This window comes from Struthio camelus, chromosome 6 (assembly GCF_040807025.1).
Source record: "Struthio camelus isolate bStrCam1 chromosome 6, bStrCam1.hap1, whole genome shotgun sequence".
In the NCBI taxonomy this organism is placed as follows: Eukaryota; Metazoa; Chordata; class Aves; order Struthioniformes; family Struthionidae; genus Struthio; species Struthio camelus.
The window spans coordinates 15,251,177-15,263,942 of NC_090947.1; the positions used below are offsets into that span (position 1 = coordinate 15,251,177).

A 12,766-nucleotide genomic window follows, 5' to 3' on the forward strand; every position below is an offset into this window, starting at 1 on the left:
TAGAAAGGAATATGTTCATAACCATTCTTCATTTCTGGTCAGCCACTAGATCTTTTATGCAAGACTGTGGGGTTCTAGCCCTTCGCTACTCAGGAAATACGTGTGCCTGTGGGCAGCAGAGTACTCTGGAGCTGTGCTAGCACTCTGACTTAGGACTGAAATACACTGTGTGCTGGCAGATTGCACAGATAATTACTTTGTTTAGAAAGTGGTTTTGTTCCCAGGAAAAAGTGGTAGCAGTAATCAGGTAGCTTTTCATGTTCATTTTAAAGAAATGACCGCAAAGTGGCTGCAAAGTAGATGCCTTCATGCATCCTTAAAATGCAGTTTTTGCAATATATGTCAGTGTCTGTTATGCTTTTGGAACCTCATACAACACCATCTGCAATTTCTGTTTCCTGCTGCATATTTTTTTTACAGAAGAGGTTGCAGCTGCTCCTAGACAAGCACAATCTTAGATGTTACTGTTCCTCTTCAGTATTTTCTGCTGCAGTAAAGCAAGGCACAGTGACTAGCAATGATCAGGGCTGCAAAATGACTGGTTTTGCCCCTTCCCATAGTCATCGCCCCTGTGACTGCTTTGAATCAGCTAGTCTTGATTTTTTTGCACAGCAGGGATGATTTACCTACTACTGCTCTTAGTTCTAGAGTTGAGATGCTGCTAGGATCAAAAATTGGTCACTGTGACTTCATTGTAGGCCTCTAACTGACGTGGGCTCAAAGGAGAAGAGATAATTGTAAAGCACAGATTTACATAGGAGCTCACCTCACTTTCTAGAGTTGCTACAAGAACCAGACTTCTGGTATAAAGAATCTAAAATTCCCTCACTTAGGTGCGCCTATGTCCCTTCTTTACCCAGGTCATGCAAAGCTCTTTTATCTGTTATTCAGGGTCTAGACCTCTCGAGAGAATTAGTTAGATTACCATCCTAAAATCTTGTTTACTTACAGTACAGCCATCTTCCAGAACAGCATATGTGAATTTGCTGTTTCCTTCAGCCTTGATCTCACTTTCCACAGAGCTCATCAGTTTCAGAGCTTTTTTAACATTTCCACTGGCTTGATCCATGTAGGCAATGCTGTTCCTGCAGTGGTAAGTGATGTTCTGAGAGGCCCGGCTAGAGAGGATCCTGAGGAACGCCAGCTGAACTTCCGAGACGTCCTCTGGAAGCTCAGGATCACCATAGCTGAACTGCAAAGTACAATATGTAAGTGAGAGTTTTGGTTTAGTCATGTCTAGGGACTGCTAGTGTAGTAACTATTTCACCTATTAAATATTAGCATAGTTTGATTTCAGAATATTGCTTATTTCTTGGTAAGTTACAATGTTTGTGAGTCCAACATACATACTACCCCTTGGGCTGCTTACTGTGGTGCTATATTTCTTACCTGGAAGCCTCCATTCATAGATTCTCCAAACCAAACGTGTTTCCTTTCACTGCTTTGACTGATCCACCAGTTTTTCCTTGGCACAGTGCTGGGGTTAGCACTGAGGCATGTTTCACCAGTCTCCATATTACAGTATACTTTAATAGCATCCATCTTGCAACCTTGGTTGGGATCGACCCAGTACTCTCCTACGGGTGAATAAAATATTGAAAGGCTTACTAGACTTGGAGAGGAATTAAATTGTATGATGTGAGGCTTATCTCTCTCCCAGATTCCTGAACCGAATTAGGAAGTATTTTATTTTTGACAGAAAAGATGCCATAGAAAAGAGTAAGATGATATACAAATAAACAAATATATTCATTTGGGTAGTGTAAGGTGACTAACACTTGACATAAATATAGAACTTTTATTTGTTATGGTTCTTATCCAGAAAAGGATTTAAATATATATTTACTTATAAGCATGTAAGGAGTGGAATTGAAGTCAAAGCATATACTGTGTATATGCAGTCATTTTTATACTTAAAATGATTATTATGTTTATCATCTTTATCATGACATTTGGGGAAAAAAAAAAAAACCCAAACCCAAACTTTTTTATAGCAGATCTCTGCATTCAAATTTAAAGACCATATAGTATTCAGGAAAAATCAAGAAAAACCTTACGTACCGCTCTTGAGCTCAGGATGGCAGAATTTCAGATCTCTGCAGTTACGAGCTGGATTCTTTCGTGACCCATCAGGACTAATGATGTTTTCAATCTGGTTATTAATTGATTTCATTGAAGATATAATGTCACCCAGGTTGATCTCATTTTCTTTTGGCTCATCTCGATATTCATAACCATAGCCTGACGGACCTTTTTCACCAGCACCGAGGGCAGCAATACCGCCACCGCAACATGGACCAGGAGGACCAGAAGGACCGGGAAGACCAGGTTGACCTGGTGGACCCTGAAAAATAAAGAAAATGAAGATGAGTAAAGATCATGAGTTCAAACTAGCAGTCTATGTGAGAATTCTCACATAAATATTTATTTTACTTACTAAATAATGCTATTTATTATGTACAAACATTTGTTAAAGATCCTGTCTTCCTAAACTTGTAATTTTATTTTCCTAATTTTGTCAGACTGTGACTGGCCTTCTGGGCTTTGGGAAGGAAAAAGGACCTTTTTCACCGAAATCCAGAGAATGGCCCTTTCTTGGCTTTAAAAGAAGTACCATGAGCTATGCTAATGACTTTTGCAGTGTTGGCTTCTGTAGAGGAGTATGGGAAAATATATCCTCGTTCTGTAGCTTCTAAGACACAATGGGAGCGTGTGATCTGAAGTAAAGAGTTCCTATTTTCCTATTGTACATGGAAAAGGTCTGTGATTATGTGGGACTAACAAAAAGTCCAGTAAATCAATAGTTACTGAGCTAAAACTGATTTGTATTTTTTTTGACGTGGACACAATGGGTAGATGTCTCCTACCCCAAACTCCATCCCTGAAGTACAGAAGGTTCTGAGGGCAATACTTAAATGGGAGAGAGCACTATTTTTAATGAGTAATACCTAAAGAAGCATTTGTTCATGTGGAGTATGCACAATTTACTTACTGCAGGGCCACTTTCACCTCTGTTACCACGCGGGCCAGGAGGACCAATTGGACCTGGGTAACCACTTGTACCGTCTTTTCCAGGGGGGCCAGCTGGTCCTGGGGGACCCTAGAACAATAGTCAAATATGGTCAAAAGAGTTTACCAGATAATCTCAATTTTAGAAATGCTTTGTGAGAGATTTCAAACATTTCTATATGATTTATCAGGTGTTTCCTTTTTCTTCAGCAGTTGCCTGTTAAGATCACCATATTTTTGCGTGCAAACATTCTGAATCTTACAGTTACACCAAGTAGGGAGTTCTTCTTACCCTTGCACCTGAAGCTCCTGGACTTCCAATTGCACCCTGTGGACCCAGAGGCCCCTGTGAAGAAAAGATAAGTCATATACTTCTCAGTAATAGTTTGCAACTAGCTGGATATACCTTAAATAAAGACAATGAAAACACCTTTAAAATTATATGAAGCAATTATTATAAAAGATTGTATCAGTGAAAAATTATCAGATGTTCTCTAAATGAAAAAATATTAATAATGGCTCTCATCTAAAATGAAAGAAAGCCAATTGACTTCAATAAGCTTTGGATGAAATCTTATAGTCATAAGAATGTATAGCTATAACTCTCAAAATGCTGCAGTTTTAGTTAAATTACCAGCAAAGTTATTTAGAAGAATGCGGCAAGCATCAATGTGTTTAAAAGTGCATTAAAAATGGCTGGGTTTTTTTATGGATGCACCATAAAGAACTAAACCATACATTTAAAAGCAATTAATCATATTGTAATGTAAATGAAGGAAATTTATCAGATTTCCTTTTAATCATGATTTAAATAAGACAACAGGGTATGCTGTGTTGTTAAACAGGTTGGTATTTACAGTTAACATTTCCATCTTTTTGCCATCACTGATAGAGGACTAGGTGACTTTTGTTTTCTTGATTCTCACTTATAAGAGTGGAAGCTGTGCTATCATAGTTCTTTTCAATATAAATCCCTCTTTAAATTCTCACTTGTCATAAATACCTAGGGTGTGCTTGCCTATTACTCTTCAATTATTTTTGCTATTAAGAATTGTTCAAAATGTTAATATCTGTTTACAATTCAGTAGTTCACAAAGTTTCATACCTATTTTGCCCTAATTTTAATTATTGTAAAAGATGCATGACAAAAGAGAAATCTTTGGACTTTGAGTAGGATTTTCATAGATGTCTGTTGCCTAGCATAAATTTCTGATAGACATAGCTATTTCAACCCCTGTTTCTCTCTTTGACAATTTAATCAGAAATAACCTATGAAAATGAACGCGAAAGAGTGTTTGTTCCAGTTAAAAAGAGAAGCATAATTCAAAGGGATTTTAGCAAACCTGGCTTTAGCTCCGAGCAGCCTCTTTATTCATCTTTATTTTAGGTTAATTCAGGGAATCTGGGCTTTTGAATACATTTGGCAATCAACATGCACAGATTCTTTATAATTTTTTTTTCTTCAGTAAATTAGCTAAGCCTAATTAGGTACCAAACCACAGAAGCAAAGAACACAAATGTAATTTCCCAAATAATGCAAAATACTCACAGGAGGACCCGGGAGGCCAGGGGTACCAGGAAATCCTCTATGACCCTTTATGCCAGCGCTACCTCGTTCACCAGTTTCACCTTTATCACCACGAGGACCTTGAGGACCCTTTAAGAGTAGATTTGTAATAAAAGCAATATGTAAATAAATTAGAAAAAATGCCCAAATAGCAGGAAATAGAAATTGTATGATATCATAAATACTTTAAATAGCACTTACAGCGGGACCACGAGCACCAGCAGGACCAGAGGAGCCAGGAGGGCCAGGTGGACCCTGTGACATGATAAGAATAAGATGATACGGATCAGTTGCCATTGCCTAGGTTACCTCTTTATTTCTGGATAAGCGGTATGGTCAAAGCCTGAAGCTGTTGAGAGACTGGAGGGAGCTTCATACACTAATCAATCAGCAAGAACTTTGGCCAGTTCATTTTTCTATCAATGTTAGTTCTACTCAGCCATTTGTATGCACCAATACACACCTCATGCACATGCCACCTAGCTCTTTCTGTAAGGTGTTCAGGCTGTGCTGATGTTAGCATTTCTTGGAAATAACCTGAAATCTTCCACAGTGCTCAACTCCCTTAGTTATGTAACATAGCTTGTGCTGCATGGGCATCAGATGGGATGGAACTTAAGATAGGGCCTTGTGGGATGATGTGCCTTTTGGCATCCTAACAAGCATGTGGGTTTTGAGATTAATCTATATGTAGTGATTAGCAACATAAGCTATGACATCTTTTGCCTTGCTATTCTTGCAAGAGGTCCTCAATGCCAAGAAACTGTGAAGGTAGCAAATGAAGGTAGCTATAGTATGACTCTTCCAAACTTTCTCATACTCTTATTACTACATGAAATGGACTGTGCAGATGAAAGGTAAGTAAATAAGTAGTAAACTATTTGCTGTGGTCTTACCTGAAATCCTCTTTCACCAGCTTTTCCAGGTGCACCATTGTTACCTGCAGGCCCAGGGTGACCAGGAGGTCCGGGAGGGCCAGGAGTGCCACTTTCACCACGGTCACCCTGCAGATAGAATCACAGTTGACAGGATAAGGAATTTAATATTTTATTGAACTACAATATAAAGTGCATATTCAGTGGAACTTAAGAGATGCAAGGAACAAGTTACACGGCACAGAACTGTTTTCATATCTGGATAGCTCCTTATAACATTTATTTGGCAATCTAACACTATTATTGGTGGTTCCTTACTTTGCCTCCTGGGGATCCATCACGTCCAGGCAAGCCATCTGAGCCAGGGTTACCCTGGAAAAAAGAGGGTGGTAGTTTATTTATAAGATGAATTATGAATAGACAGCATGTTTTCCACTAAGATGAAACAATGTTCACCAAAACAAGAGATTTTTCAAAAAGGAAGAGTTCAAGGGGCTTGAGGAGCTCATAAAAGGTCTATCAGACGTGTATTATTTTGTAAGAGTTTGGGCAGTGCAGTCTCTTGCTCAGTTCAAGTGAGACAGAGACATGGTCTACAGGCTGTAAAAGGTATAGCAGAGATGATAGCAGGCTACACCATCCTACATGAGAATGTAGGCCCTTGTCCATCATGCATTTCAGGCAGGCTTGGTGAATCTTAAAGCATATTCGCTTCCCAATTTTTCTGTATGTAATTCATAAGCTAGCAGGAAGATCCAAGACATCCACTCACATCTCTACCAGGTTCTCCAGGTAGACCTCTTTGTCCAACAGGGCCCTGTGGACCGGGAGCACCACGTTCTCCTGGGGCACCATTGGTGCCTGGCTTACCATCTTCACCCTGAACAAAAAAGGAAAGGCTTTCATTTGCAGATAACGTGCTTACAAAAATGCCATCGTACTACACAGCTCTAATTAAACAGGCAGTGATCATGAACGACACCTAATATTGTGAAGGGCCAGTGTGCCTTTGATGATTGTGAATATCTGGAAGAAGAAGGAGAAAAATTTGGCCAAACTGGTTTCTTTCTTGTTTACACTGCACGCTCATGCCAGCTACCGGCACTTTTTCCCCACCTGGGTGTCGCAAATACTGCTCTCTGGCACACTATCACATACATTAAGAGGGTTCTACACAAATCATGAGTAAATGCAATACCACTTAACCTGAGCAGTGCTCCCTGCTTTGTTAAATACAAATAGTAAGCAGGTACTGTCACTTGTTATGTGCTCAAAAACAATGGCCAAAGTAGTTAACAAAAAATGCCAGTCTATCACAATATTAGTGATAAAATAAAACATGCTGGACACCTCCTTTTCTTGAGGGAAGTGAAAGTATTTTCATATATAGGTTGTAATATTTGGGCAAGATATACACTGAGGAATAACCAAAGATAAACAGTCAGCAACGATGAAACTATCAGAGAAAGCTTATCGTGAGAAGAGTTAATAGACAATTACCTTCTTAATATAGCTGATATATATAGAATATACTTTTAGATAATCTGATCCAAGACAGATCAAAGACAACCTAACATACCATAGCTGTTGGTTACTGGACATTTTGGAGCTTAATCTTATGGATATAAACCCAAATAACTGTAAATTCTATAGTCTCTGAAATAATTAATTCAGAAGTGTGACCAATTTTTACTTATCCGAAAGTCCTATGAGTAAAAGAAAGATTATGAACATTCAAAAGTGCCATTCATTCATTACTTTTTGTACCTCCAGACTATTCCTAACAGTTGAATTAGATTTGTTACATTAACTTTAAAAATAATTACTTCAATGAATGCACTCTCACCTTTGCACCTGCCATACCCGCTGGACCCGCTGGGCCACGCAGACCTGGTAAGCCTGTGTTACCACGGCCACCAACGATACCTTGAGGACCTGGTTCACCTGGTGCTCCCTGTTTAAAAAAAGGTCAGTTCTATCAATGTTCAGTTGAGCTGCTTTTATGTTCTTATTCTTGACAAATACAATCACCATCTATTGCTACAACAGTTACTGGCCAGACGTGTACATACCCTTTCTCCCCGTGCGCCTGGTGGGCCTTTTTCACCTGGTGAACCAGGCTCGCCTCTTGTTCCAGCAGGCCCTGGACTGCCAGGAGAACCAGCACTACCAGGAGGTCCAGGAGGCCCATCCTTGCCTGCAGGCCCTGCACTACCAGGTGGACCTGGATTACCCTAAATTTTTTTTTTTTAAAAAAAAAGAAGAGAGTGAGTGATATCATCTGAACCAGTACCACATGCTTACTGGTGTTGATCATTCCTCATGAAAGCCAGCCAGACTTGATTCATTGCTTAAAGGTGCATTTAGGCCCCAACCTTTATGCACCCAAGTCTGCCCTGGTTTTATATAGAGAATTAATTCCTTCACCCACTGCTTTTAAACCAGATTTTTTTCTTCTCCTTAATGTCTGCATGCATAGTTTTCATAATGCAACAAATGCAAATTTGGGGTGCCCAATATTTGTAATTTCCCCACCCAGGGGAAATTCCTTATCCAGGAATCTGACACAGAAATTTCAAATAGTAGCAGTCCTGGCTGATTTCTGGAATCACGCATGTCAGATACCCATATTTATCCAAGACACACTTTTAAGGTGGTGTCTTGGGCATGTGTAGAATGAAATGTTTTTCATTAAAACTCTTAGCTTAGCCAGTCAACAGAGAGCACTGCCTTGACTTTAATGGTATCTTAAATAAAATGCCTAGTTTTCTCATTGTTTAGCAGTATTCTAATTTGCGTCTGTCTGTAACCATAAGACAGAAAATAAGAAAACTTCTTTCAGCTTTGAATAAACAGAACTTTTTATTTCATTTTATTTCATATTTTCTCACTGTTACCATGCAACAATAGAAAAATTGTAATTTTTGTTTAAAATGTGAAAATCCATTGTATTCTTTGTCCTTTCTTAATTTTTAAAGAGTCAAAAATCAGTTTCTAGTGTTTACTATGTAAGTCAAAAGTAGGTACATGTTGAACAAGCAAGGATTACTATGGAACAATTTTTCTTCACGCTCAGATAATGTATAAAATACTGGAAATAGTTGATATGTCAGCATTCATTTTTATAATAAGACACTAGACTAGACAGGTAGCTTAAACTTCCTCTGTGGACCATATCATAAGAAAGGAGCTTTCTGCATTTTTTTCCCTATTAAATTCCTCTGTCCCAAGCTAATTAAATCTTATGCTGTTCCATTCTCCAGACAACTAAACCCAATCTCAGTAGTGATCTACAAAATGTAGTTTTCAAAACTATATCAAGGCAAGACCCTGAAATGAATGTTTCTTGCATCATAAAAGAGCTAGGAGAAAACAGGATGTCTGTGACCAACAGAAATACATTTGGACCTGATCCAAAAACCAGGGGAGCTGGCAGAACTGCACTAATTCCAATGGGCTTTGGAAAGCAAATCCTAAGAGAAAAAGGTCTACCAAGACAGTAAGTGAAAAAAATTGCTACTCCAGACAAGATAAGAGGAACGTAAGCCCTTCTTAGCAGTTTTTTTCCCCTATGGCCAAATGTCATATTCAGCATATTTTTGCTTGCACTGTATTCATGTCAAGCTACATATAGCTTTTTACAGTTTAATATATTAATATGTTTAAATGCACCTGCAAGGTAAGAATAAAAGAATGCCAAGACAACTTACATTGTTACCAGGGGGACCAGGTAGACCACGAGCACCAGGGAAACCAGCAGCACCCTATAATATATCAATACATTTAGTTGCCAGTTTCTGAAGATTAGAAAAAAGTGAACAAATTCATCTCTGTACAAAAGCTGTCTTTGGATTATATTTAGTTGTTTTGCGTTGAACCTGAATTAAATTTCCTGGAACTGAACATGAGCCTCAAAATTAATTTATTTTGCAAGGGAAGGTTCCATATGTCCATCAAAGGTGAACTAATGGGCTCAGAGAAACTGGCAAAGATGGCACATAGATCTAATAACAACTGTTGAGATAAGCCATTTTATAGCTTCAGGTCATTAGCCCAAAACCTATTTTGGCACCTCAGCTATATTTAAACCAATGGATCACTAAATACCTCAACCTCAATTACTCCGTATGGAATACTTTGATTATTCTTGAAGACTTGAACTATTCTTGATTAAAGTCACTGAAGCTATTGTGCTTCATTCACAGCATGTTTGCTGTGATAAACAAAGCCATATATCAGTGACTAAGTCAAAGAGATACTCACAGGTCCTCCAGGAGATCCGCGTTCTCCTTTTGTTCCCTGGGGACCAGGTGGACCCTATATGGAAGGAAGCAGATATAGTAACACGACTTGAAAAAAAAGATAAAAATTACAGGAAGTGTCATTAAGTTTCAGGCAGTTCAAACGCTTACACTCAGGCCTGGCAGTGACCTGAGGGAGGACTGAAGCAGCCTCTCTTCATCTGTAGCGCTGAGGAACGGCAAATACTTACTGGTGCACCAGGACCACCTTGGGGACCTGCAGCTCCGGGGGGTCCAGCCTCTCCTCTTAGACCAGTTGGGCCTCTTTCTCCTTTGCCACCAGGTTCCCCGTTTTGGCCCTGCAGAAAAATTTAAATGCATATAACTTCTAATTTAATAAAAGTTTGCTGAGTTCAAGCTGTCTTCCTTTAGTATCCCTTATTATGACGCAAAAAATGCAGACAATATCACTACGATGAGAAAAGCTATTCAGACACTCTTTTCACAGCTATTTAAATATGACATTAAATTTGAATGCCGTTGAGTTCTGTTAGTCTACCAGCACAGGAAGGGAAGGAAAGGATAAAGAAATGTTGCTGCATGTGTGGCCAAGTGCAGAAAGAGCAGCAAATGTATTGAATGTATGTAATAAGCGTATAAGTTAAAGTGTGTTACAGTCAGTCTTTCTAAGATGGAACTGAATTTAAGAGACTTGAAATACAACTGATTGATTGATTGATAATCACATTTCATTGCCTTTAAGTATTCATACTTACAGGAGCTCCAGGGAAGCCAGCAGGTCCTGGGAGACCTTGTTCTCCTCGCTCACCCTATAGAAAACAATATGCCAATGATGGAAAATGTTAGAAAAATAGTTTTCACATATAAAGTCTGAGCACATTCTCATGCATATAGCTGAAGTTTCTCTGTCATATCAGTCTTTGGAGGAAAAAAAAAAAAAAAGAACAGTTGCTCCTGAGCTCTATAAGCTGTTCAGTAACTATTTGATAATTATCTAGTGTGTGACACACTGATCTCAATTATGCCTCTGTAAAGTCTGAGTATAATCGATGGTGTTCCCCATACGCACCTCACATTGCTGTTTTACCAGTCTGAAGTATAAACATGGCAGTAGGATATTTTTAAAAGTTTGCTTAACTGTAAGATAGAAATGAAACAAAATAAAAACAGCCTTCTGCACTGGGTGTGAACAACTGGCTTCCATTTTTGCCTTGAACTGTCACCCCAGCACGCTGGTCTCTTTACAGTATTAAATACACTGATTTTTCTGAAGTTTTAGCACCCGTAAATCCTAAGAGTTGACAGGAGCTGAATGTGTTGTGTTTTGAGGGCAAGCCACATATGTTCTTGTTAGGAACAATTTAGAAAACTGACGTCTGTGCCAGGCTAGAGGAGCTGTGGTAAGATCATGATGGAAGAGAAGTATGCGTACTTACAGGACCACCACGGGCACCCATTGGACCTGGGGCGCCTGCTGGACCAGTCTCTCCCTGTGAGAAACACAAACATTTACTATGCATTTTTTTTCTTTTCCAAGGAGCCAGTCACCAAATGTGACTGTTTACAGCCTTGCACATCACTACAGAGGATACTTTACCTTATCTCCAGGTGGGCCAGCAGGACCAGGAGGGCCGATGGGACCTACATTACCCTAATTAATTAGAAAAATAGCATATTTTGTATCAAAATATGACAGTATTAATTCATCTATTATAGTCAATAACATGTTTGTTTCAGTATAAACAAGCTGCTAGAGATGATAGATATTTAAAGGAAAGTAGATCTACAATGCCACTGTGTTATATTCCACTCTATAGTTTGGATTGCCACTTTGAGAGCCACCATTTTGTAATGTGAGAGATCTCTGATTGATTTCTCTTTTTTTTTTTTTTTCCCCCATACAAAGCTGATCCAAAGGCATCTTAAGCTAATAGGTCCCTTTCAAAGATATACAGGCATCCACTGCCCTATATATGTATATATAAAATGGCTCTGTATTTCTTCAGGATGGTTTAAACATCTCTTAACCAGCTCCTTGACCTTTTCCCTTGAGAATGTAATATGTGTCTTATGCTTGGAAACCCATTTTTGTATTCTCCCACTCCATACAACCTGCATTTTTGTATTTGTTGTCCCTCATTATTTCAATGTACTTACTTGCATATAACTTGCTTGCATGTACTTGTTGGATATATGTATATATTTTAAGTGTATATTTTATGTGTATATATGATATGTGTGTGTATATGTATATGTATATAGAGAGAGCATATATAGTATGCTGTAGAAGTGTCCTATATGGGAATCCTTACAAACATGATGTCTTTTTGTGCTCCACTACAACCAGCATTTTCCTCCTCAGTTAAGCAGATTAAGGAAGCTAGGAGCATTTGTCTTACTTTTATACTGGTGCTTTCCCTCCAAAACACTTTCCCACTATATTGTAGCCTTCCACTTGCAAAAATTTTATTTTATCTATCTACCCAGTCAGATATAATCACAAAAAGTAATATTAAATCTGATTTAGTTTACAAAACCAAATTTGTACTCCCAAAATGAAATACAATGGGATTAGTACTTTACATCATCACCTAGATAATATTTATTCACTTTAAGTTTATTCATGTTGTAAATGTATACTCTGTGAAGCTAATTCTTGACTTGTTAGCCCTTGAAAGACTACTCACTCTCTCTCCTCTTGCACCAGGAATGCCATCAGCACCTTTGCCACCAGGTTCTCCCTATCAAGCATAAGACAAAGAAAGAATTAAAACAATACAGAGCAAAGCATCCAAAGGGCATCACAATAACCAAAGCTTCTTACTGTGGTCACACAGATCAAAAATTTAGGATGACATTCTGCCCAGTATTCAGTGTTAGATACTGAACACTTTGATGCAAAAAACCCCAATTAATTCATAAAGGTGTCCGTACCATGGCCAAACAGTTTGACATAAAGTATTCTCATTGTTTATTAGCTTCATTAGAACTGTTTTGATTTACCCCCTCCCCCCACCCCTGCAAAAGATCTAGCATAGCACAAATTGTAGCAT

General features: G+C 38.6%; 1 protein-coding gene across 1 annotated transcript in view; it reads right to left on the minus strand.

Annotated features, from left to right (window-relative positions):
• Positions 1 to 12,766, minus strand: part of COL3A1 (collagen type III alpha 1 chain) — a 55,188-nt gene that overhangs the window by 1,333 nt on the left and 41,089 nt on the right. The window contains exons 32-50 of the mRNA XM_009666273.2: positions 12,401 to 12,454; positions 11,311 to 11,364; positions 11,150 to 11,203; positions 10,469 to 10,522; positions 9,944 to 10,051; positions 9,715 to 9,768; positions 9,162 to 9,215; positions 7,524 to 7,685; positions 7,298 to 7,405; positions 6,224 to 6,331; positions 5,770 to 5,823; positions 5,473 to 5,580; positions 4,778 to 4,831; positions 4,559 to 4,666; positions 3,302 to 3,355; positions 2,993 to 3,100; positions 2,062 to 2,344; positions 1,390 to 1,577; positions 950 to 1,192 (exon numbers count right to left, since the gene is read on the minus strand). Of these exons, the coding sequence (XP_009664568.2) occupies positions 950 to 1,192; positions 1,390 to 1,577; positions 2,062 to 2,344; positions 2,993 to 3,100; positions 3,302 to 3,355; positions 4,559 to 4,666; positions 4,778 to 4,831; positions 5,473 to 5,580; positions 5,770 to 5,823; positions 6,224 to 6,331; positions 7,298 to 7,405; positions 7,524 to 7,685; positions 9,162 to 9,215; positions 9,715 to 9,768; positions 9,944 to 10,051; positions 10,469 to 10,522; positions 11,150 to 11,203; positions 11,311 to 11,364; positions 12,401 to 12,454 (2,010 nt within the window). The remainder of the gene's footprint in view (positions 1 to 949; positions 1,193 to 1,389; positions 1,578 to 2,061; positions 2,345 to 2,992; positions 3,101 to 3,301; positions 3,356 to 4,558; positions 4,667 to 4,777; positions 4,832 to 5,472; positions 5,581 to 5,769; positions 5,824 to 6,223; positions 6,332 to 7,297; positions 7,406 to 7,523; positions 7,686 to 9,161; positions 9,216 to 9,714; positions 9,769 to 9,943; positions 10,052 to 10,468; positions 10,523 to 11,149; positions 11,204 to 11,310; positions 11,365 to 12,400; positions 12,455 to 12,766) is intronic.